General features: G+C 43.7%; 1 protein-coding gene across 3 annotated transcripts in view; it reads right to left on the bottom strand.

Moving 5' to 3' along the window:
• Positions 1-27110, bottom strand: part of MAP2K5 (mitogen-activated protein kinase kinase 5) — a 129449-nt gene that overhangs the window by 82411 nt on the left and 19928 nt on the right. For all 3 annotated transcript variants that reach the window (XM_064669293.1, XM_064669292.1, XM_064669294.1), the window contains 4 exons: positions 26928-26995; positions 24290-24338; positions 18823-18887; positions 4676-4715 (listed from right to left, as the gene is read on the bottom strand). In XM_064669293.1, the coding sequence (XP_064525363.1) occupies positions 4676-4715; positions 18823-18887; positions 24290-24338; positions 26928-26995 (222 nt within the window). The remainder of the gene's footprint in view (positions 1-4675; positions 4716-18822; positions 18888-24289; positions 24339-26927; positions 26996-27110) is intronic.

Below are 27110 nucleotides of genomic sequence, written 5' to 3'. Positions count from 1 at the left end.
CCTGCCCTTCTCTCATCCATTTAACTGCTAACCAGGGCTAAAACACCAAGCACTGGAGTCCAAGTGGGCTGAGCTGCCTGGAGTTACAAGTTTTCAGGATTTTCAGGACAGACCCTCTCAACAAGGCACTGAAAGTCCAATTTAACAAACAATTCATTGCACACTCAGTTATTAAGCCCCACTTTACAAACCAAACTGGGCTCCCAGTGAATTGAGCCAGGCTCAGGCTGCACCCACCTAATATTCCACAGTTTAATATTTTAAGCTAAAGGGAAGCAGAGTTCAGTCAATTGGCAGAATTAGCAGCACAGACATCACAGGCTGAATATTCTGCTGACAACACAGAACTCGGGGAGCCCATTTCCAAGCACATTTTGCAGCACCAAAATCTGCCTGAAAGAAAAACCAATAACCTGCTTCTATGCAGAGTTTGCTTTGGGGTTATTTCTAAAAGCTGTCACTAAACTAAATTGTAAGTGTAATACAGGGCTGCCAAGAAACCTTTAACACACTTGTCCAGATCAATAATCATTTGCCAACAATATTCACTTACATTTTTTCCAGCGTGGAAAACTTGAAAATATTTTGCTGGGATCCCATTAGTTTTGTTCATGGAATATCACCAGAATTTCACCTCGTCAATAGTATAAAATTCAAGTTTTATCTCACTAAATTCTACTCCCAGTGAGAAATTTCTCTGACTTGTTCATGGCAAAGGCTTCCCTGACCCCAGCAGTGACTGCTTGGCATGATCAGCACCAAATATATCCCTGACATCCCATCAGCCAGGCCCTGGCACGAGGAAAGCTCCTGGGCTGATTTGCATTAACTCTAATTACAAAATTACAATTATCCTCACTATTCTAATAGTGAGGATAACCTGGAAAAGCAGGATAACCTGGAAAAGCAGAGCTTCCCGACTTCCAGGTGGTCAGGACACCCTAGGTAGGGCACATCCAGAGGAATGGCAAGGATGTGTCATCCCAAAATAAATGAGGAGGGATCAGAGTCTCCCTTTATGTTGCACAGAAGTGTTTTCTTCCACCTGGGGTGACACCACCTGATGTCAAGGCTGGAGGAACATTATGTTATTTACAGCAGAGTGAGAGGAAAAATTATCTATATAGCACCTTAATCTGCATTTATCATCTCCCTGTGTATCAAATTTCCAAGCCTATTTTGTATGGCTGAAGCAACTTTTAAGGATACCTGAGCATGGGCTGGAACAGTGTTAAAGCATAAAAAACAACCCAAAAACATCCTGAAAGCCAAGGAGGAAGCTGTGAAGAAGGATTTGGCTGCAAGTTCATAGAGTCCCAGAAACCACCCTCAAGCTCCATCTCCCCCCTCAAGCTCCATCTCCCCCCTCAAGCTCCATCTCCCCCCTCAAGCTCCATCTCCCCCCTCAAGCTCCATCTCCCCCCTCAAGCTCCATCTCCCCCCTCAAGCTCCATCTCCCCCCTCAAGCTCCATCTCCCCCCTCAAGCTCCATCTCCCCCCTCAACCTCCATCTCCCCCCTCAACCTCCATCTCCCTCCTCAACCTCCATCTCCCTCCTCAACCTCCATCTCCCTCCTCAACCTCCATCTCCCTCCTCAACCTCCATCTCCCCCCTCAACCTCCATCTCCCCCATCAACCTCCATCTCCCCCATCAACCTCCATCTCCCTCCTCACCCTCCATCTCCCTCCTCAACCTCCATCTCCCTCCTCAACCTCCATCTCCCTCCTCAACCTCCATCTCCCTCCTCAAGCTCCATCTCCCTCCTCAACCTCCATCTTCCTCATCAACCTCCATCTCCCTCTTCAACCTCCATCTCCCTCTTCAACCTCCATCTCCCTCTTCAACCTCCATCTCCCTCCTCAACCTCCATCTTCCTCATCAACCTCCATCTCCCTCCTCAACCTCCATCTCCCTCACCAAGCTCCATCTTCCTCACCAAGCTCCATCTCCCTCCTCAGCCTCCATCTCCCTCTTCAACCTCCATCTGCCTCCTCAACCTCCATCTCCCTCCTCAACCTCCATCTCCCTCCTCAACCTCCATCTCCCTCTTCAACCTCCATCTCCCTCCTCAACCTCCATCTTCCTCATCAACCTCCATCTCCCTCCTCAACCTCCATCTCCCTCCTCAACCTCCATCTTCCTCACCAAGCTCCATCTCCCTCCTCAGCCTCCATCTCCCTCTTCAACCTCCATCTCCCTCCTCAACCTCCATCTCCCTCCTCAACCTCCATCTCCCTCCTCAACCTCCATCTCCCTCCTCAGCCTCCATCTCCCTCCTCAGCCTCCATCTCCCCCCTCAACCTCCATCTCCCTCCTCAACCTCCATCTTCCTCATCAACCTCCATCTTCCTCATCAACCTCCATCTCCCTCCTCAGCCTCCATCTCCCCCCTCAACCTCCATCTTCCTCATCAACCTCCATCTTCCTCATCAACCTCCATCTTCCTCAACCTCCATCTCCCTCTTCAACCTCCATCTCCCTCCTCAACCTCCATCTTCCTCATCAACCTCCATCTCCCTCCTCAACCTCCATCTCCCTCCTCAACCTCCATCTCCCTCCTCAAGCTCCACCTTCCTCACCAAGCTCCACCTTCCTCACCAACCTCCACCTTCCTCACCAAGCTCCATCTTCCTCATCAAGCTCCATCTTCCTCCTCAACCTCCATCTTCCTCAACCTCCATCTTCCTCATCAACCTCCATCTCCCCCCTCAACCTCCATCTCCCTCCTCAACCTCCATCTTCCTCCTCAACCTCCATCTCCCTCCTCAACCTCCACCTTCCCCATCAACTTTTTGCCCAAACACCACGATTTTGAAGTCCCTTTGCAGGCTCAGAGTGCAGGTGACCCCCACCCCCCAGTGAGAAGGGTTAATCTCCCAGAGGGACACCTGAGCACGTTCCCTCTGCTCCCCACTGCACCTCCAGGACAAATCAGGACGAGTTGTCGAGCTAAACACAAGCAGCCAAGTGACTGAATTATAATTTACCCTGTGCTCAATTTAAATTAGCGTGAGGCTATTAAAATATACAGTATAAATACAGCAATTCATCACGAGCTGTCAGGGATGACTTCAGCTATTTGCTGGAGTGGCACACGTTGCACTGAAGGGAACCAGAGCCAAATCACAGGTCAAATTAAGCTGCTATTCTGCTTTAATTCCCTCCTTTAATCTGTGGTGACATAATTGTCTTTTACAGTGTGTACAACTGCGAGGAAATTCGGGAGTATTACAGGCAGTGCACAAATGATTAATCAAATGGTCCATTTAAATGCCAGCTTAAGAGCAGGGGGAGCTCAAAGCAGTGGGGGGGTGGAAAGGAGCCAGGGCACCCTCACATTTTTCACCTGGATTTTGCCCTTTAATTGGGAGAAAGTCACCTTTGAAAAAGCCATTAAATCCTCCACATAAAATACGTAGTTTGGCCCGTAACAGAGGTGTTATGTGATGGATTCTGTTTGGTTTGTTTGTAAGATTATCCACCTGCTGAAAGCATTTTAATCAACAGGTTTTTGGAATATCAGCTTCTCCTATCAAACCCTTATATTATCATTTTAACAAGTCCCAACAGTGCAGAATTCTGCTTTAACAGACCCACCCAGTGATGTTCCTATCCTGGGAATCCTCTGTCAAAACACTGGATCCACTGTGATGATCATTCCAAGATGTTGGAATTCTCATCCTCTTTTACTGCTGCTTAAGCCAAGACATAAGTAATTTAAGTAATTACTTAATATAATAATATATAATTATAAATACTATATTTATAATATATATATTAAAGATATATCATTATATGTAATTATAATTATATACAATATAAACTGTATATAATGTAGATTATATGAAAATATATATTATATAGAAGTGTATATAATAAATAAATAAATATACAAGCATTTGGGTAATTTTTTCAATAGCAACCTGACACAATCACCATCAGAGCAGGTTTCCCTCCAGCTCATGAGCACCTTATTTTAAACTATATATATTTATAACACATGTATATATGTAAGTTATATATTATTTGTTATATTTATAACATATATATTATATAAATGTGTTATATATCTATTTATAACACACATATTGATTTAATATCTCTTTGAAATCACCCCAAATAAAACATAACTGACAGTGACAGGCCCAGCATGACCAGAACCCAGTTTCCCAAATCTCCAGGATGCTCATTGTCCACCAGGAATAACCAAACCCATGGACTCGAAGGGAAAAAGGAGGTGAAATTGCTGAAAAAAGGGGTTTTTTTTGCCACAGGGAGGTGATTTCAATTAACCTTGCAAAGGGTGAACTCGCTGATCCTCCTGCCTGTGTGAATTCCCTGGATTTCCTGGGGCTCCACCTCCTCTCCAGGCAGGTTCCCAGGGCATCCCCGAGCTTGGAAAAGCTCATTTGAGGAAGCACTGGAGAAGGGACCAGGGAAAAGCAGCTTCCTCACACAAGCCCAGATCCAGGAAGAGCTTTTCCCTGGGGGAAAAAAACCCTGGATTTTTGGGAATCTGTGTTCATTTGGAATGACTAAAATGGAGGGTTTTCTGCACCAACAACATGGATTTTAATGCAATTAACCAAACAGAGATCCAACCATCAGAAGGAAGGGAAGGAAATCAAGGTCAGGAAAGATTGGAAAGAAAGAAAATTACTGGAATCTCTTACCTTTACTGCCAGTATTTTTCCACTACGGACATGGTATGCCCTGTGTGAGGGGAAAAAAATGAAATTAATTTTAAATAATTCAACAAATTAAATAAAATTAAATATTTTTAGATCACATACAATTCCCTCTATGCATTTGTGCAACTTGATTTCACAGAAAAATGACTTGGAGCTCAGATGTTTCATGTGAAGCCAATTTTAGACAGCATTTCTCAAGGAAAACTGGGGAAAACAAGCGACCAAAAGGATGTACTTCCAATTAAATATTTATCAGGGTTTGTATCTGCCTGTTTGATGTAAAATAAACAGAGTGAAGATTTTGATACAGAAGAATATCAAACTTTAAATGGGAATTTAACAGAATCACAGGATCATTCAGGTCAGAAAAGACCTCCAAGATCATCAAGTTCAACCTTAAATCTTTGAGTCCAGCCTTGAATTTATCCCCTTTCCCATTTCCTTTCAATGAAATCAATTAGGAAACAACCACTATTCAGAATTTTCATGGAAAATAAGGTTTAGCTCCCAAATCTGCCAGTCCTGTGGGAGTTTTCAGTGGGAAGACAGTGAGACACTCAGATATAAATATTGAAATGATTTAAAAGAGGTTATGATCAATTCTTTATTATAACCTAAAGACCCCCAGAAAACATCAGCAAAATTAAATTCCTGTGTTGCTATTTAAGATCAGTGTTGGCACATAAAGTTAAAAAGAATTATTGTTCATGTTCACATGTACCCAAAATAATTTTCCAGAGTATTTCAACAGCAGTTTTTCTTCATTTCCTGTGGACAAACATTTATAATTGGCTATTTAACAATGACCTGCCTACTCCTACTCATGAACATGTAAGAAAATAAAGGCAGGTGAAAAAAAAAAACAAAACCTATTCAAAATCCAATGTAATTTTGCATAAAAACAAAACCATTAAAGGTTTTCCTCTTCACTAGTTTTACTGTCTCACACTGATTTATGGCACCACACTCAATAATGTCATATATGTGGCACTAACTTTAAAGAATTATAATATTTTACCACTCTCTACCTCTAGCAATTATTACTGAAGAAGAAAAGCTTTAATGGTTGGGTTTTTTCATGCAAAAAATCACACCCAGACAGGGCGAAGCTGTTGTTTAATCTTATTTATAACCCTGAGCTCTTCTATAATTCCTGTTAATAGCTCAGAAGTTTCTAAAAACTTCACCTTAATTGAATAACTCCTGGAAGAACATTTATGTGGCATCATCAGCTTTTAGGAACAACAACAACAAAAAAAAAATAATCAATGTGATTTAACATCAGCACAGGAAGGAGGATCATCTGTGGGAGCTCTGACAGAGCAGGAGCTGGATGAATAATCCATGAATCCATGAACTTGCTGTAACTAGGGATGAATCAAGAGTGGCAAAACATTGTGGGCTTGAGAGGAGCAGGACTGAGCAGAGCAGGACCAGGCTGAGAGGAGATGCTCGACGTCTGCTGGCTGAGCAGGGCCCACCCAGGCCAGGCTGGCAACTTAATTAGGCTGTCAGGAAAGCTGAGCCTTTTTCCATGGGAAGAGATCTCCTGTTTCCAAGTGAATTAAAAGGGAAGAGCCGATGATTTAATTATGATGCACGCTAATTCATCCGTGGAAGTTTGGGTTGAGTTTCCAGCAGAGGGCAGGCCCCTGGTTTGGTTTACAGAGCACTGACAGCACCAATTTAACATTTAATTATGGCTGGGAATTGGAGCACAAAGGGACAGCGGGCCCATGGGTGGCTCTGCAAGGCCAGGAATTTGTTTACTCCAGGCAGCTCGACTGTCCTGACCTTCCCCAGCACAATAACTGCAAAGTGATTAATGAACTTTGAATGGGAGCTTTGGTTACACCAAAAGACAACCCTACACCTCTGCGGTGTTTTAATTAACAACTAACCCTTCCAATTAGGCTCTGGTTGCTACAGTAATTACCTGTTCCACTGAGTGGGGAGGGAAAAGGGGGTTTTGTTGGATATTAGGTAGAACTGGAAGCTGGAATGGATCATTTTGGTTACAGTTGATCCATTGCGGTTACAGCCAAAGCCTGAAGATTTAGTGCCTTTCATGCAGCTTTTGAAGGATGCACTAAAAACAAAATCCCATGGAATAACGTGCACAGCATGGAGAAAAACAACATTTTGCTGCATACCACACCCATTAGCAAATGTATGAATGTCTATGAGGAGATTAAACCAATATTTCATTCTAAAAGTCTCATCTCAAGGGTCAGCTCTCCCAGATTTCGGGGCCACCTCCAAAAAAGTAAGTGAACAAACTCATCACTGCAGAATAATAAGAAGAAAAAAGGCAAAATTCAAAAAAGGTTCCTCAGAAACTTGGAACATTTCAGTGAACACACTTAAAAATCTTCCAGGAGGGGCAAAAAAATGCCTAAAAAACAACTACAATAACAACTCTTGCTGGGGATGAGTTTCAGTGAAGACAAGTGGATGTTAAAGAGGAGAGAAAACAGTTGCTAAATAGCTGCAGAGCTGCTTAAAAACAAACATAAAGAGCGGAAATGAAATGCACGGAAATGAGAAACGTTCAAGGAAAACATCGTTTGGGTGTTTGCAAAATTTTATCCCTCGGAAAAAAAACCAGCTCTGAGGAAACAAATTCATTTTCCTGCTCTTTTGTTTGTCGGGGTTGGGTTTTGGTTTGCTTAAAAACCTCATCTATTACAGTAAAAAGCTGTAAGAGATGATTGAGAAGGGGTGGCTATAAATCATTTGCTGTTAAGGAGAAATCGGAGACGCATCAGAGAGAGCCAAATTCTGCAATCAGAGGATTAAAAAGCAATTTTGAACACTTGATGCCAGTGCCAAATATTAAAAATATAGAAAAGCCACTTCAGTTTTGCAGGAATTATACAAACACCACGGCATGGAGTGTTCATTTTACTCTCCAGAGAGGAAGCTCCAAACAAACCTTGGGACAAATAAAGGAATATATTCTTATGCAGAGCCTGATCCCAATCCCACTTGGGTTAGTTGGGGGATTGTATCTATCAGAAATTTGATGGTTTATTATTTTAAATGCAGATTTATAGAAATTTTATGAGATCAATAATCACCACAACAACTTCCTCCGACAATAAAAATTATTTAAATATACATTTAAAAAAAATGACCCTGTATTTATTAAAATAGTAGAAAAATAAACACGACAGCAACAGGAAATTCAGTTGGTGCCAAATTTCTGCACATGAAGAAACTGTAACTCCAATACTCTGCACTGAACTATTTTTTAAATTTCTAATTTATTTAAAAAGAGGCAGTTCTTAGCTATTGTAGGCACAGCATTTTTGAGGCTTAGGATAATGATTAAAGCCATTAAAAAAAGGGCAAAGCTCAGGGATCCCTTTTGGGATCCCGACCTTACAAGACAATGAATTCTTTTCAAATTCACCAAAGTCTGACTGCAAAAAGGGCATCTCTAAAAAGAGTGGATAGTGCAAAAAGTTATAGATAAAATCCACATATAGATATAAAGACAGAGATATAGATATAAATATATATCTTTAACTGATCAGCAGTGAGAGCTTCAAAGAGAACAGGAACTGTTGTTTAATTAAAACCAAGTTTTAATAACTCAGACCAGTAACTCCCCCAACAAAATTTTTTACAGGTTTCATAAAAGAAGGAAGAAATTTTCAGGGAGAATGGAGGAAAGAAAGCAGCAACTTTCAGACCTCCTCAGGAAAACAAACACATTCCACCAGCAGAGGCAGTGTGGCAGAGAGCAGTGCATGAGTTTCAAAAAAAAAGAGGGAAAGAGAGGAGAAAAAAAGCCAGAAAATAGGGAGAAGTTGAGTTTTAGGGGGGTTTTCCTCCCCCCTCCTGGCCCAGGAGATGGAGGCAGCGGCCAACAGGGAATCCTGGAATGGTCTGGGTGGGAAAGAACCTTAAAGCTCATCCCATTCCACCCCATGCCACAGGCAGGGACACCTTCCACTTGTCCAGGTTGCTCCAAGCCCCATCCAACCCGGCCTGGAACATTCCAGGAAGCATCTCCCTGTGGGAAGTTCTCCCAGTGAACACCCAGAGGTTGTTTTAATGCTCTGAGAGGCCAGGCCAGGCTGAAACATTCCCACTGAGGAGCAGAAACTGAAATCCCTTCCTCCCCATTCCCACTGGAGTTGATGATTCCAAGCCCCCCCCTCCATGACAAGGAGCAGCTTCTAAGCAAGGTTGGCACAGTTGTGGCAGATATTTTATTAACCTTGACTATTAATCTTGACATTTAGAGCCCTGAAGGGACACACGGGAGCCAAGAACTTTGTCTTCCCCCCTCTGAAAGTGCAGAGTGTCCCTCAGAGGTGGTATGGCCAAAAACTGGGTTATTTTGGGGAATAAATAAGAAATACAGTGTGTGAGCAAGCCCTGCTTGAACAAAGCCCTCCAGCTAAGCCAGATAAACTTGTGATGGACTGCAGAGTATGGAACGTGCATCCCTTGTGCCCCAGAAAATCAAAATCAATAGCAGGGAAAACTAGAATAGGGCTTTGGGGGAACTGCCAACTCCTCAGCATCTCTCCCCTCACCCCTCACATAAGATGTGTTTCTCCAGGAAAGCAAATTAAGACCTGAAAGCATCAGAAGCAGCTGGCTTCTGTTTTTAAAAAGAGAGGGAAGAAAAAGGGAATTGAAAGGCATGTTGTTTTCCTCCTGAGGTAAGGAAAACCAAGGAGAAATGTCAGATGCTTTGGCTCAAACCTCAACCCCAACCCAATCTAATATTTAATGCTAAAAACTTCATGCACTGAATGTGAGGAGTTTCTACTCACTCAGCTCAAGAAGGAAAACAAACCCAACCAAAGAGAACATGCACAAGATTCTTCATAAACAGCTTAGATGGCAAACAACACATTTCTCCCTCTTTCAACAATTCTGTACCCTCCCTGGGAGGAATTTTACCCAAAGCCCAGGATGCTGTGATTGTGGGATCATTCCTTCCAGGGCAAGCAAAGAACTGACTTCAGGTTCAACACACAGACACTGAAGAGGAACAGCAATTTTCTAGTTGTTTCCTAATTTTTAGCTGCAGAGCATTTGCCCACAGTTCAGTGACTTAACAATGGTCACATCCCAAGCACAGAGCATGCAAAGATCCCTGCGTTCCTCCAACAGCTTTTCCCATCATACACAGTAACTTTTTACTACAAACTGAGTTTACTGTTCTATTAAAACTCAAAATAAATGTAGTCTCTACCTAGAGAGCAAAATTCATGAAAATTATTCTCTCATGCTGATGCAGAAAAGCACTGGAGGAGCCTGGAGCAGGATCCTGCTTCCCATCTGCTCACTCCAGCCACCAGGATATAGCCTTCTATTTTTTTCCCCCCAATAGCCACGGAAACAATTTCTAATCAATAAGATATTCCTTGGCAAGACTAAATGATTCAAGGGGAAGCCATGACCTGTGTGCTATGCCAATGAGTCAGTCCCTTCCCTTCCTAGAAATATAACCAACCTCAGCAAATATGACAAAATGATGGACTGACAGCACGGAGGCAGCAGGGATGAAACGTCCCCCTCCAGCCCAGGGACCAGGAAACTCATGGCTGATGTCAGGAGGGATTCTGGAAAAGGGTATGGAGTGACAGGACACAGGGAATGGCTTCCCATTGCCAGAGGGTAGGGAGAGATGGGAGACTGGGAAGGAATTCTTGGCTGGGAGGGTGGGGAGGCCCTGGCACAGGTTGCCCAGAGAAGCTGTGGCTGCCCCTGGATCCCTGGAAGTGTCCAAGGCCAGGTTGGACGGGGCTTGGAGCAACCTGGGCTGGTGGGAGGTGTCCCTGCCCATGGAATGAGATGGACTTTAAAGTTCCCTTCCCACACAAGCCATTCCAGCATTCTGTGAATGCCACAAACCCAGAGCTGCTGTAGCTCTGCTGGCTCACAGAAGCTCTTGGTGATGCTTTAGCAGATGAAATGATGGTTCCTCACCATCTAATCCAACAGGGACCCTCCTGAACAGGGACTGAGGCCACAGCTTTGTCCAGCTCTGTGCTGACAGCCCCAGGATGGACATTCCCTGCCTCTCCCATGCCCTGTTCCAGTGCTGCAGCATCTTACTCTCCTCATGTCCATCTGAACCTCCAAAGGTGGCAAACTCAGGCCATGAAGTAAAAAGAGAAGTGAATATTTTGATTTTCTCTACTACGTTTCCTTCTGCTCCACACCTCGGTGTGTACTCATTGCACACCTTTGTTACAAACAGCAGGACACCATTTCACTCCAAAAAGAAGGTAAAGACTGTCCCATTTCCTCATGTTTGTATCAGCTACTCACAGAACTGCACTGAGTAACTGTAAAGCCTCCAGACATCCTCCTCACTCAGCCACGGAACCACACAAACACTCTGGGACCAAGGCAGACCATTTCCTAACAGAAAAATAGAAGCTTTAAGCTTCTTATCTGAGCTCAAAAGCAAACAGAAAGAGCTGTGCTTGCAGCAAAGCAGCCCTTTCAGGCGTGAGGGGACAGACTGAGGCAAACTGGACATTTTTCCTGCCCTCTGAGAAATAACTGAGAGCAAAATGTTGTGCTGGTGTCGTGCGAGAGCAACAGGACTGCGAGAGCCCTCCCTGCAGCACGGCCTGCCAGCCACCAGCTGCAACCCAGACACAAATGAAATCACCCCCACATTTGCTTTACTGGTCATTTTTCCCTTTTTTCCCCACTATTGCCACTGTCTGTCGTGCCCCTGGTCAGGCTCTAACGCCAGAAGTGTCGTGTGCTCCCGTGGCCATCTAAAGACACGGATTCAAATTGCTTCTAGGAAATAACCACTTTGCCAGTTGTTGCCTCCTGCAATAGCAAACACATTAGCCTGACTCTCTGGCTGTTAAACCAGGAAATCCAGAGTGCACAGCAGTTGTAAAAAGGAGCTTTTATGGGGGCTGTGCTGGTTCAGAGCACAATCTACGCCAACCTCCCCCTCCATCTGAAACCCCACTGCAGATGCTTGAGTACTGATTGCAAAATGATTTGGTGCTGAAGTAGAAAACAACCAGCAAACACTTGTAGCTAAATTTTAAACTTTTTAGAAAGGGTAAAATTGGCACTAGAGGCTGCAGAAAGAGAATGTTGAGCAGCAACATGTCTCACTTAACCCAGCTCTGGGGGAATGAGGCGGTGCTGGAATTCAAGCCCGAGCCCAGCAGTGATCCCTCACCTCTTTATGCTCTAACCTGCTACTATTTCCATCTGTTTCCTCTTAAATGAGTCTTCCTTGGCTCCTGCAGCCAAACATTCAGGATTAACCTTTGAAACCTGGATTACAAACCTTTCTCCTTGTACTCATCTCACTGCAATTCATTCCCTGTTCCTTAAAGAGACCTGAACAGGCAGGAAAAAAGGTGAGACAGCTCAGCCCTGACTGCTCCAAGTGGTGCCACCAACAGCAGGACAGCCAGGACCAGGGGACCACCTCACATCAGCTGCAGGGAATGGATTTCAGCTGCTTCCAACTGGCTGCAAGGACAAAGGACAGCAGAGCAGCCACAGAGCTCGCTGACACAGCCAGGAGTTATCCAACACGAGCAGATCTGGAGTAAATCCATCCCAGCTCCAGGAAGAAATTTGAAGCAATAGAGTGACCCAAAAAGTTCCCCACATTCCGTGGTGTCAGCAATTTAGATGGCAATATGAGGGGTTGTTCATCCTGGAGAAGGATCCAGGGAGACCTGAGAGCCCCTTGCAGGGCCTAAAGGGGCTCCAGGAGAGCTGGAGAGGGACTGGGGACAAGGCATGGAGGGACAGGACACAGGGAATGGCTTCCCAGTGCCAGAGGGCAGGGACAGATGGGATATTGGGAGGGAATTGTTCTCTGGGAGGGTGGGGAGGCCCTGGTACAGGTTGCCCAGAGAAGCTGTGGCTGCCCCTGGATCCCTGGAAGTGTCCAAGGCCAGGTTGGACAGGGCTTGGAGCAACCTGGGACAGTGGAAGGTGTCCCTGCTCACGGAGTGAGATGAGCTTTCAGTTCCCTTCCAACCCAAACCATTGTCTGATCCTTTGACCTTAAAGATCTTTTCCAACCTGAACAATTCCATGATTCTAAGCTCACCCACAGCCCCTCACTGGGATCAAACTCCCATTTCCAGGGTTGCTGTTCATTTAATCTTCCGAGCTGTGGGCACACAACACAACCCAACCCAACCAACTTTAATTTAAGAATCATCCAGTTTCTAATTAAACAGCCATAGGCAGCTGGCTGGATACATTTTAATCCGTTTCAATAACGTATTGATTGGATACTGAAGCTTAAAAATTAAAAGTAAAAAGATGACCGGGGAATTGTCCCATCTCAGCCCAACAGTAGAACCCTCTGTAAATAACTCCTCTTTTAACCATCAGCTAAATGAACACTTCAATACCACACTACAAAGTCTTCTGCAAAATTACTTTAACTAACAAGCAGAAATTTATCAGCTTCAGCCAAAATCAATGCTGAAATCAATTTGAACACTGGTTGTGTCTAAAGGGGCTCATTGGCAATTTAGGGAAATTACACCATGTAAATGCCTGTGCTTTAATTGAACAGTTTCATCAACTAGGCTGTGATTGCTGTCCATTCATTTATTTACTTTCACTGCAGCTCCCATTCTGCAGAGGAATGGGTTTTGTCAGACTTGAAGGAGGTACTTTATCTTCATTTTATGCACTTTTGTGCATAACAGATTTTATGAGGCAGGAGAGCAATGGTTGGGGTCAAAGGGAACGAGTGACCAGCAGCCACTGGTCAGTCTTGTTTAAACCACAGTGGGAAGAGGTGGAACCTGGTGGGGGATTTCTAACTTGATCAGTTATTACTGTTCCAGTGCTTTTTAGTGGGACTAAAAATAAAACAGAGCAAGAGAAACAGCAAATGGATGCGGTCTGGGAAAGGAAATAAAGGGAAGTGCCTCCACCACTGCAGCACAAGAATTCAGGGAGGGGCAATTTTTACACTTCAAAAGGCCCAAGATGTGTTTTAATGCCAAACAAACACTGAACCTGCCTCTGCTTCCTTCCTGCTGGGTCAAGCACCGTGGATAAAAGGTTTTCCAGGGAAAACCTCCCCTGGAAATCACCCACTGGTGAAGCCACGTGGGTCAGCTCTGGGAACCTGCAGGGATGGGCTCTGATCCTGCTTCTGTCCCTGCTCTGCAGTGGGATTTCCCTGCCTGCAGTTACCCTCTGCCACGTGCAGGGGATCACCCCAACCTACTCTGCAAAAGGGCCAAAATAATCTGGGAATCCAAGAATTTGAAACAGGGGCAAATGATTGTTCCTGTGTTCCACATAGTTTGGAGAAGGCTCCAGGGAGAGCTGAGAGCCCCTTGCAGGGCCTAAAGGGGCTCCAGGAGAGCTGGAGAGGGACTGGGGACAAGGCATGGAGGGACAGGACACAGGGAATGGCTTCCCACTGCCAGAGGGCAGGGATGGATGGGATATTGGGAGGGAATTGTTCTCTGGGAGGGTGGGGAGGCCCTGGCACAGGTTGCCCAGAGAAGCTGTGGCTGCCCCTGGATCCCTGGAAATGTTCCAGGCCAGGTTGGAGCAACCTGGGCTAGTGGAAGGTGTCCCTGCCCATGGCAGGGGGTGGAACTGGATGGGCTTTAAGGTCCCTTCCAACCCAAACCACTCCAGGACTCCACGATATCCATATAGAAAACCAGAAATGAAAGAACAGAGGAGAGGAACAGCCCCACTAAGACTCAGACTGGCTTCCCCCAACATCAGAGGTGCATTATAATCACTGCTTTTAAAGAACAACCTGGATCTACAGAGCTCCATCCTGCCAGCACCACTGTCCTGCACTGGAATCCATGGGATAAACCAGGAGGAGGGAGCTCCATCCCCTCCATCTCCCTTCCCATCAAACACAGCTGAACCTCCTCTGGAGCTCCCAGGCTCCAGAACTGACAGTTCCTGTCCCTGCCCAGGGCAGAGCACCCACAGTCCCCTCCCAAGGCACAGTCTGCAGCCTGTGCAAGACACAGCAGGGACATTCCACGTGCTAATGGGGCACCCCGAGGTGGCCTGGGATAGGGAATGAAGGAACAGGCAGATGCTGGAACACTCCACTCACCCAAACTGCACAATTGCTCGAGTAAATGGCTCCAACAAATTAAGTTTTGCACATTTCTCCCCGTTTTCCCCAGCCATGCAATTCCTAGGGTGGTACATCATCAACAGCCACTTCTCTCCAAATTACTCAACTCAAAGTGAAGCCTTCTGGTTAAAGTGCATTTTGGAAGATGGGAAGCCATTCCCCCTTTTCTTCCCTCTCTCCCAGATCCTGGTAACTCACAAATTAATTAGGGCATCATTGGGGCTTTATGGTTATCTCTGTGTACAGAGTGTTACATTCTCCTGCTGCTGGAGGCTCCTCCAACAGAACCCAAAAAGAGTTCCAAACCATCCACAGCTCCCATTTAAAATAAATCCCAGGAACACAGAAGGGATTAAACAGAGTTCCTGGAACATCCCACTTCTCCTGAGCTACAACTGCACAGCAAAAACTAGAAAACATGAAATAAGAGAAAAAGATTCCATTTTAAAGGAAGGAAACAGTGTTTTGATACACCATGTGAGAGATTTGACAGAGTAATAATTTGCCAGAGATAAATACCTCTACTTTGTGATATTTAAGTTCAAAATATGCATGATTTTAGGTCTAAATAATTAAAGTAGCTACTCCTGACCCTGGCTGCCAGTGTGTGCATCCCACTGCAAACCAAGTCATTTAAAATACAGTTTGGGGGTGTTTTATATTTTCTCACATATTTTGGAACATGCAACCAATCAAAAAGCAAGGATAATTAACTGGCTGTGCCATATCCAACTTCAGGATTTTTATCGTCCCTTAATTAAGAAAATAGCACAGCAAAAGGTAGGGGCAAAATAGGATGTCAAACAACTGTAAAATCCCTTCTTTTTAGAACAGGAAAAACATTTAGATTCAGCAAGTTCTCCCTAGAAATATTGCTATAAAGTATTGATTTTTTACCAGACTCAATTGACTGAAAAGTTGTTTGTATAGCAATATTGGCCAAGCCAATATACTGGAACAATTTTGCTACACACAGTAATCAAGTGTATTTCTAAAGTATAATTATACTGTCATAAAAATAAAGCTAAGATACCTCTTCTCCAAGCAATAAACCAGTTGCAGCTGTAAAGAACCCAAATAAATGAAATCCATTTTCTAACTAAACATAACGTCTGGCGAGGAGAACGACCCCACCTCCCCTCCCTCCCCCCAGCCCCCCTCCTGGAGCCAGGGGTGGGATGAGAAGTGATCAATACTTCCATCTCAATAAAAACTATTTCAATAGTAAGTTAATTCACGTGGCAAAGGGAGGCTGAGAGTTTTCCCTGCCTCGTTTGCCGAACGCCGGGAATATATCATTGCCATAATGGAGCTGGGCTGGGATAAAGAGCTGGGAAGGGAGGAGATGGTGCAGACAGGCTCGTTCTTTAGCTGCAGATCAATAACCCACACGGGCTCTTCTCTCCACCAGCACGAGGGGGGAAACGCAGCCAAACCTCTGCAATTAATTTTCCTTGACAAATGTTCATTGATTTACTGGAATAAAATATATGGGGGCTGCTGTGTATGACTGGTGCAATCCTGCTACCTGTAAGGATCCCACTCTGCAAGTCCTTACTGGCTTGGGTTGGTGCAGATGATCTTCCCTTCAGGAAGGGGGGATTGCTCCAAGGTGGAAGTTCTGCCACAGGGCTGGAGCCCCTCAGCTCTGGGAGAGGCTGGGAATGTTCACCTGGAGAAGAGAAGGATCCAGGGAGACCTGAGAGCCCCTTCCAGGGACTAAAGAGGCTCCAGGAGAGCTGGAGAGGGACTGGGGACAAGGCAGGGAGGGACAGGACACAGGGAATGGCTTCCCACTGCCAGAGGGCAGGGAGAGATGGGATATTGGGAGGGAATTGTTCTCTGGGAGGAGGGTGAGGCCCTGGCCCAGGTTGCCCAGAGAAGCTGTGGCTGCCCCTGGATCCCTGGAAGTGTCCAAGGCCAGGCTGGATGGGGCTTGGAGCAACCTGGGCTAGTGGAAGGTGTCCCTGCCCATGGCAGGGGGTGGGACTGGATGAGTTTTAAGGCCCTTTCCAACCCCAAACCACTCCAGGATTCTGGGATAACGTGTAAAACATCCACACACAAACAGTTCCCTGGAGCAGGGTGGAATGACACCTGTACAGGAGGACAAGCTAGGAAGTCACTGCAAGTGTTGATTTAAAACATGAACGGGATAAAAAAGAAAAAGAAAGGCAGAAATAGTTTCCTGATCCAGAAGGGGCCTCAGGTCTTTTCTTTTTTACTTTCCCAGACTGCAGGCAAATGCCAGTCACCCACTTAACAAAGGTGATCGAAGCACACTACCTTAGAAATACAAAATTACGCCAAAAAAGTGAAAAATGCGGCTTTATACCACATTTTATCCAGATTTCTCGGATGAGTTTTAAGAAATGGGAAATACATACTGTGCATGTGGCAACATTATGAAAGAATGAGATGTTTTTACACCATTTCTGCTCCCAAAAGCTGTGTCTCATCCTCCACACCAACACTCCCAACAGACGCAGAGTGAGCTGCTCCTTCCAAGCTGACAGACAGGCAAGAAGTTCATCAGACCCTCAGTGCAAAAAGAGGAAGGAAGGGAAAGAAGAACACATTCCCTTACCTTGGTTTACATTCTTTAGACTTTTTAGGATGAAGACACTTTTGGTGGGACCATTCTTATGCTGGTCATGGTTTCACGTTGTTACTTCCTTATTTCAGCTGCTTCCCAAAGAAAATCACCCAGAACTGGACACAGGGACATATGTGGGTTCTCCCTCTTGGTGGGTGGGATATTCCCTGTCCTAACTATTCCTCAAGTGCTTTCCACAAGGACCAGAGCACGTGGTCCTCCTTTGTGATGCTTCTCCCACCTGCACCCACTCCCAGAGCACAGGGAAGGGAAGGAACCTTCTCTAACTCAGAAAACACCAAGACTGAGCATTAAAGCTCAACATTCTCTCTCATATCTATCACAAAGTAAGAAAATAATACCAATTCCTCAAGTTTCTTGGTCTAGGAATATCTTTCTCCAAGACAACTCCCCATGAGGTTTCTGAACCACGTTCCACCCACGATTCTAACCTGATTTTCAGAGCCCACTCCAAGGCTGGATTTGTTCCTTTAAGCTTTTGGAAGTTCATTTCCATTAAACCTTCTGCAATGTTGGCAGCCAATTAGAAACTAAACTAAATGCACTGTAACTTTTAAAACATTTTAGGGAGGGGGGGGAAAAAATGTTCATCTGAAAGTTAAAATGTCTAAGGTATAAACAAAACCCTAATGGGATGCTGGGTTACTGTATATGGTAAATAGCTCTCTGGAGGAAACCTTTATTACTCCCTCAGGGCTTTCTTATAAAGTATGGATTTCTTAATTCCCAGTGGAATATTTTTCATACCCCACTGCAGACTATTAAGTACCAGATATTACATTATGTAGTTTAAACTTTGCACTATGCATGAGAAAGACTTTCCTGTCGAGAAAACTATATCTGTGTTATTATAATCTTTACAATATTCAAATTAATACTGGCTGCAGGGTATTAAAGCTCCACTACCGAAATTTGGGAGAGTTTATCATTTCATATATTCATCAGCCCGTGTGTGAAGCTGCTCAGGAGGGAGGGAGGTCACTGCAACAGCAGAAGGGGGGGTGAGGAATTCTGAACTGGTGTCACCACATCCCACTGGTGTCATTCCCAGTAAGGGCGTGATGAGCCAGCAGAAATAATGGCACTGGAAATCCTGGAGGCAATTCAGGACATTCCAAGTTCCACTCGTGAGCCATTAACTTGTTACCCAGAGGGGGATTCAAAGCTAAGCATTAAAAAGATAATAAAAATGCACCAGCCCTCCCAGCACCCAAGAGCAGACACCTTGTAAATATAGAAGGGGGTCCTTTCAAAGTTCAGATTAAGGATTTATTTTATCATCTTCCCTGCAGAGGAGCAGCAGCCCACCTGCACCTCGACACGAACACGAGGGGTAAAAATAAAAAAAAAGAGCTGTTAAATCTGGGGTTTTTTTAAAAGGTTTGAAGTGAAATCCCCACTCACTTGTAGACTGTGCCTCCATTGCCGTGACCGAGGATGTCTCGATACCGTATGTCTTGTTCATTCATCTCCACAAGAAAGAAAGAAAAACAAAAGAGATGTCATGCTGGGGATGGAAATGTCAAGGAAAAGCAACTCTAGGCCATAAACAACAAGCAGTCTGGGTCATTTCAAGTTCAGCTGCAAGAACGAGAAGATCAATACAACATTTGCTGTCCAATTTATAAAAGACGATACCAAGGGACAAAGTGATGGAAAGTTTAATGACAATTTGTTTGCCTGGGTCATTTCATTAAAGTTTGATAAAAGGTGTCAAAATGGAATGATATAATATAGCTCAAGAGGGTCAGGTCACAGCTACTGATAGGAAAAGGGTCTCCAGAACAGCACATAACCAAAGCCAAAGTTGGAGGTGAATGGAAACAACCCAACAGAAAACTGTCAGCTTGAAGTGTGGCTGGAAAAGTTTATGATTTATTCTGGAATCAGCATCAGTGATACTAATTGAGTGACAGCTCTGCCAGCAGGTTGTTTGGCAGAGCACCATTTACTCACCTTTTAACTAAATAAAAATACACATAATTTGGGAAAAAAAAACAAGTCTTGAATTGCAATAAAAACATTTTTTTCCTTGAAATACACAACTAATTATTTGCCTCAACCTTTCTGTTCCCTGGGACAACTCTCCAGACACGATGAGATCCTCAGAAATCCAACCAGGAGCCTGATAACAAACACTGTAAATTGCAAAAGCTGGAATTTGGCACCTTTCTGACAGTGCTTTTATAAAAATTTACTATATTGAAGGATCAATTCGAATGTAAAACTACACTTCAACCTTCCCCTGTATAAATTCAGTTCTACTGATTTTGCACCTATTAAAAAAACTCACTAAAGACATTATTGCAATGCATGTGTATACTTTAAGCATTTTAATCACAATAAATTCTGGACAGAAAGCATTTTCTATTCCAAAAAGATTCCCCCATTGCCTGATAATTTTCAGTAGTAAATGTTTGGACAAATCCTGCTTTTAAAAGATCTTTTCCTAGGAAACCAACCTATTTGTTTACCATCTTACCCAACAAACTTGTTGTTACCACCACAAGGTGAAATGTCCTAGAGAGTCAATATTCAGCATGTCTTAAAAACAGAAAATGGAATATTTAACTGATTTAAAATAAGCTTTAAGGACAGAAATGATTAATCCAAAATTCGTGTCCTTTCCTTTCACTACCTGAGCAAAACACATTGTTTCTCACAGGAAATACTGCACATTTCTTCCAGGGATGTTAAAACCTGAGTCCTGAGAAAACTCAAAATACCTCAAAGTAGAAGCTGACTCTATTTGATTACCTATTTGTAGCCAAACCTTGGCCAGGTACCTAAGAGGCAATGAAATGGCCCACTCAAATATCGAGGTTTATAATGAAAATCAACATTTATCTTATTACCAAAAGCTCTCCTGCTTATTGTATCCATCAGAAAATGCAAATAAAGAGGGGGAAAAGACACCTCCCAGGGAACAATCACTCATGAATGGGATTTAAACTATGTAATGAATCTACAGTGGATCCCTTGCACTAGAAATAATTTCTTTCAGGCTGCAGACTCGTTAATTTAAAGTTAATTTAAGGAGTTCTGCTCTTCCAAGCTGGAAGACTTGAGTTCTCCGGTCTTGGAGGCAACAACCAACATCTCTCCTGCATCCTCAGAGAAGTTATTCTCAATGTAACTCTGAAGAGAAGCCCAATGAACCCATAAAGCCATGGAGAAACTCCTATCTTCCCTTCTTAGGGGTGAAAAAGGAGAATTTTTGGTGATTATAAAGTTATAAGTTATAAACAATAAATTGAGCCGAATCGGAGGCGAAGCATTTCCTCTTTTCTCCCGTTTTTTGCTCATTGGGAAAAGGGAGTATTTTCTCCACATCATTCCCTAAAAGATGGGGATAGGAGCAGCTCCATCCTCTGAGGATTGAGCCTGGTGATATCCCAGAAAAACAGCCACCAGAACCCAGGGAAAAACCAGGAATAGTGGGGTGGAGGGAGCGTCTGTCGGCAGCGGACGGAGAGATAAAGGGTGATTTACTGGCTCCAATAAAGGTGCCAAAAACCCACAGGGTGATTTATTTATTTTAACTGGGAAAACTGGATTCTCCATCATAAAACACCAACACAAAACCAATGAACTCCCCAGGAAGGACTGGAATATTAAAGCTGCAAACCCAACCTGGATTGGCCGCCGCCGACACGAGGGGAATTCATGCAAAAGCAAAGCTTCAACTATGAAGCAGCAAACAAAACATCCCTGGGTTGGGCAGAAATCAAGGGTCTGCCTGTTGTAAATCATTAAAAGCAAAATGCCCAATTAATCCTGATTTGGTGTGGAGGGGCCGCCACGATCCCGCGGCCGCACCTTCGCTTCCCAAATGGAAGCAATCATGGATTCAGCCAACAGTCACACTCCATGAGCAGACAATTGAGGAGATTTAGTAAATCCCACTTTATAGAGCAGAGACTAATCGGAAAACACGAGCCAGTCAAATGTTTCTTATGAACTGTTGACACTATATCAATGCTGAATCAATTGGTGGCATTTACTCTGAGTGACAGAAAAGAAATAAATATTTATATCACATCACCTATATCAATGAACCCAGGCAGAAAGCTATTTCTAACCTGTCAATATTTGATTATCTTGAAGAATCATGTCCCCTTCTTTTAATGATTAATATGAATTCCTTATTAAACCTAAATGGAAACTACTAGAGGAATATCATTAGGGATGCCTGAAAGCAGAAACTGCCAAAAAATAATCAAAACTAATAGCCCAGGCCATATTTAAGTAACAATAAGTGTGACTTAAACCCCCTCAAAAGGAGGAAAAGTTAAAAGTTGCTACTGGAAACCCAGTTCCAGTTGTGGATCTGGGATCACATTTTGCAGAACACAACAAAAATCATTTGCTCTTAACAGAAGGCAGATTAACTCCTATCAGGGTGAATAAAAAGTAGCATTAAAGGTAGTATTAAAACTTAGTTATTTTATTTCTTTTTTAATGGGTTTAAGTAACATTTTTAAAATCACAACAACAAGTTTGTTTTTTTTTTTATACCGTTCCAAAATTCTAAAACACTGGGGAGAAATCTGTGAATCCACTGCAGGGCACACAAACCACTTGTTTTTCTTGTTTTGAACACATAAAGTGCCCAAATCCAGCTCTGCACAAGAGCTTTTACTCACATTCAACAATTCCACCTTTTAAAAATAATCAGTGATATGGGAGTTATTACCAACACCACTTAGGGAAGTTCAGCTGCCTGCTGCTGGCACTGCCAGAATTTCAGGTCATCAAGAGAAATGTATTGTCTGGCTCTCTAATTTTGAAACATGAGCAAATCCACCTGGTGGGAACAAAAAAATTAAACCTGGATGTGAGGGAATATCAAACTAAAACCTGGATGTGAGGGAATATCAAACTAAAACCTGGATGTGAGGGACCATCAAACTAAACCTGGATGTGAGGGAATATCAAACTAAAACCTGGATGTGAGGGAATATCAAACTAAAACCTGGATGTGAGGGACCATCAAACTAAACCTGGATGTGAGGGAATATCAAACTAAAACCTGGATGTGAGGGACCATCAAACTAAACCTGGATGTGAGGGAATATCAAACTAAAACCTGGACGTGAGGGAATATCAAACTAAAACCTGGATGTGAGGGAATATCAAACTAAAACCTGGATGTGAGGGAATATCAAACTAAAACCTGGATGTGAGGGAATATCAAACTAAAACCTGGATGTGAGGGACCATCAAACTAAACCTGGATGTGAGGGAATATCAAACTAAAACTTGGATGTGAGGGAATATCAAACTAAAACCTGGATGTGAGGGAATATCAAACTAAAACCTGGACGTGAGGGAATATCAAACTAAAACCTGGATGTGAGGGACCATCAAACTAAACCTGGATGTGAGGGAACAACATCACACTAAACCTGGACATAAAGGGATGCTGACAAGCCTAAACCCACATTTCCAAGCTGCATTCCAGGGATTCAGTGGCACTGGGGTGTCCAAATCCTATTTTTGAGGGGGTCTCTCCTCTGTTCCCCCTCCCAGTATTCCAGGTGAGGCTGAAGGACACGAGGAAGCTCAGCCTTCATCTTCCTGACACGCTCAGCTACCAGCTCCTTGATTCATGAAATGCCAACGAGGCTTGGAGAGGTCATTGTGTGAAGGCACTGAATAGGCATCTGAGATAATTAAGATTTCAGCCTTCGAAACATGGAGGGGAAGTGAACAGCAGTTAAGAAAATCAATAAGAGTCTTTTATTTGCAGTGACACAGATGTCTCAGTCAATAGAGCCTAATAGGCAAGTCTGAGCCCACGACAGGCACCGGCCTCCGAGGCTGCAAAGGGCTCTCTGTGACAAACATTAAAACATATTTATGCTGCTGCTGAAGGATCTGGGCTTCTTTGAAGGTGGTTTAATTTAACAGTGCATATTTAATGTCATTACAAGCCTGCCCAAAAGAAGCACAAAATAACTGTGCTGTTTGTCTGCTCGTCCATCAATTGTTACGTTCAAACCTTTCACTTTTGAGTGCCAGGAGCTGAATGCCTGGAGCAGGAAGGGAAAGGAATTCAAGGCAGTTTTCTACAACTTTGGGGGGTTTTTTGGGGTTTACTAGGGGTTTTTTTTGCTTTTTATAAAGAAGTTACCATATAGAACTATAGAATAGTTTAGGTTGGAGAAGACCTTTAAAAGCAAGTTCATCCATTAATTTAACATCACATGAAGTGGCAGAGTGAAGGAGGGCAGGGTTAGATGGGAGATTGAGAAGAAATTGTTCTCTGGGAGGAGGGTGAGGCCCTGGCACAGGTTGCCCAGAGAAGCTGTGGCTGCCCCTGGATCCCTGGAAGTGTCCAAGGCCAGGTTGGATGGGGTTTGGAGCCACTTGGGCTAGTGGAAGGTGTCCCTGCCCATGGCAGGGGGTGGCACTGGATGTGCTTTAAGGTCCCTTCCAACCCCAACCATTCCAGGATTCTAAAGTGATTCCAGAGCAGTTCCTGGCAAAAACCTGTTAAACATTCAAGTGTCTTCTGCCCTAGAAAGCATGAAGGTCGTTCTAAGTGAGGAGTTGACTCAGTTATTCAAAATTGATTAACTTTCTCCCCTGGAATTGTGGCGGCAGCGCAACACGTGCGAGGGGCCTCCATCTATTTGGAGCTAAATCTGATTAGCACATTTTGAGAAATGGGAAGCAAATTGCTCTGCCAATCAAAGTAAATCAGGACACACAACTCATTCATATCATGAAGGTTTTCATGGTGCCTCCAAGTCCTGTGTTAAAAGAACACATCACAGCTAAATGAGCAGTAAACATCTCTGCCCCTATTTATGCTGTGCCAATCACTGCAGAACCAGGCAGCCAAGGCTCCATCCAAAGCACCTACCTGGCCATTGGCAAGTATTTTCTTCAGCTCTGCAGAAGACTTTTTCAAGCTGGAATAAAAACAAGAGGTGATTATTTTTAACGACCGGGTCGTTTCGCTCCGTCAGACCAAGGGAAATCACAAGCCACAAATTCCTGGTTCCATTATTCTGAGCAGGTGAAACTTGGAGGAGGAGATCTAGTGGACACCAGTCAGCACTGCCCAAGTGCAGACAGCAGGGATGGAGAAGCAGTGAACACTTCAGAAAATCAATATATTTTTCACCTTTACAGACTGGCTGGTTTAGACACCTGACTACACCACCCTCTGAGACACAACCTATTGTTCATCAGTAAAATGAAAGGGAGATACTCTGGCACATCAGGTGGTTCAGAAAACAACAGGAAAATATGGCTCACATCTAGTTTTCAGGTGCCATATCTTGTTTTACAGCTCCTTAAGGGATTATTCCTCAATAATTCCTGCAGCAGAAGGCTTTTTGCCCCACTACCTCAGATGAGTGCAGACCAGAGCACAGTGAGCAGGACAGTAAAATTCCTGATTTAGGCATCTCAGGGACGTGTCTAAATCCCTGAGATGAGTCCAGCTTTCCATTCCAGCTCAACTTGCTGCACTCCCTGTGCTTTTTCAGGAAGAATCTACTCCCATGTCAATAATCTTACACAAAACAACTCAATTTTCCCTTTTAGGAGAACTTTAACAAACCACAAACTCTCAGCTTGGTGAGTTTTGTAGGTAAAACCATCAACAGCTTCAAACTCCTTCCACCCACTCACAAAACGCTGCTTTTCACCTCCTCTCCTGACAAACTCTGTTCCTTGTACCTTCAACACAACAAACTGCCTGGGCAGCAAAATGCCTGCAAAAACTTCATCTCAAAGGGACATTCTGCTCTTATTACTGAAGTTTTGTAAAAAAAAAAAAAAAAGGACAAAATAATATATTCTTGAAAGGCCCGTGCACGTGTCTTGATCACAGATCATTATTAACAGGAACAGTGAAAACACAGATTTCATATTTGGTGGCTTTGTTCTTTAATAGGCCTCTTGTTCCCACGACTGCTTTAAAGCAAAATTAAGTTTTCCAAGGAAACATAAGTTGATCTTGTCATCTTTCATGACTAACAATTTGTGAACATGAAACAAAGAGAGACTTTCAATTACTTCAAAAACAAAACTCCGAGCGCGGAAGGGCTGGGAAAAGGATTGGCAATTAACCACCAAATAAGGTGACAAGAAGCTTCTAGAAGCTTCCTTTGCAATGCACTTTAAGAACAAGCTCAAAGTACAGCGAGTGCTGAAAAGCCACAGCACAGAAAAACAGCTTTATTTAGTTCAGACTGGCAGGGCTGCGGGTCAAAGCCATTCAGATTTAGTTCCTTTATGGAGTTTTGGGTTGGATTATCACCACTAAAACCTGGAGCAAATCTCCCCCAAGGGATGGGGCAAACCTGGCTCGCTTTTTTTTTTTAGCTCCACAATTAGCAAAGCCACTAAAGGGAGCAGCCAACTGGTTTTAGTGGTGCTGGGATGGGGTTCCCAGCGGGGCAGAACTCCCGTGGAAACTCCTCGTCAATGGGCACCCACATCCCAACATTCCCACGAGGAAAAGAGGGATCTGGGGACTGTCCCACCACCTTGGGGTGTTAACAGAACAGGCATCCAAAATTCACCCATCAAATGCAGCCCAACTGTGTCTTTGATCGTGTTCATCTCTCTCTGGCAATTAATCTCTTTTTATTTTACAGAATGCTCTCAGAGAGCAAAGGCAGCAGATGCTGATGCACAGATAAATGCAATATTACATGCTTATTAGAATAATAGAATAATTTAGGTTGAAAGGGGCCTCCAGAGGTTTCTATTCCCACGGTTCAAATATGCTCTTGTATGAAGAACATGCAGCCAGACTTTCCTTATTGCTTTCTTAAGAACACACAAGGTTTTTGTTTATTCCTTTTAACATCAGTATGCAGAATAATGACTTCATGGAATAAAAGGGAGTTTAAGCTCCAGCATTTAGAAATCAGATCTCTAGGAAAAAAAGAGGACTAGTTCTCTTGCATTTTGAGACCTTAACATGGGTTTTCAAATTAGGATGTGAATATTTTCAAATTGGGATGTGAAAAGAAAAATAAGGGAGATGGACTTCAAAACTTTGGTGAAACTGTATGAAATAGGGCACCTAAGCTGTAAGGAATTTTCAAATAAATAATAAACCTACAGAGGTTTATGATTTGGGTTATTTATCACTGCAAACCCAAGAACGGGGTATTTTGAAAGCCAAGAATCCCGGAACGAGATCAAGCAACGAAGACTTCAACACACAAACCTTGCCATTAGATCAACTAATTATTGATTAATACCTGATTAGTTCAACCCCAAACAGCACCTCAATGCTTCATAAGCACAAAACCACCCCAAAGAGTCAGAAAACACTTAATTATTTTTTTTTTCCAGAAGAAAACTCTCGTGGAGCTCTCAGCAGCCCGAGCACCACGAATCCAGGCAATTCACCTTCCCCACCTCAGCACTGGTGGAAAAAGTCATTCACCACCAATGTCACTGTTGGCAACAACCACACAGGAGGGTGTTTTGGGGTGAGAAAAGGTGAGAACACAAAGCAGGGGCCCGGCTCTTACCTATTGCTGGGCAGGGAATCGGCCACGGCCGAGCCGCTGTTGTTGGCAGCCCCTGCTCGAGTATTTACCTGCAGGCAGGGAAAGGATCTTTTCTCAGTCACTGTGTTCAGAGGACACCATTCTAATTAACCTGTAATTTGCCACGGATTTCTCATTTCATGAGGAAGGTTAATTAGCTGCTTG

This window comes from Pseudopipra pipra, chromosome 12, assembly GCF_036250125.1.
Source record: "Pseudopipra pipra isolate bDixPip1 chromosome 12, bDixPip1.hap1, whole genome shotgun sequence".
NCBI classification, from domain to species: Eukaryota; Metazoa; Chordata; class Aves; order Passeriformes; family Pipridae; genus Pseudopipra; species Pseudopipra pipra.
The sequence above is the reverse complement of the archived record's forward strand: the minus strand, read 5'-3'. Positions and strand labels throughout refer to the sequence as shown.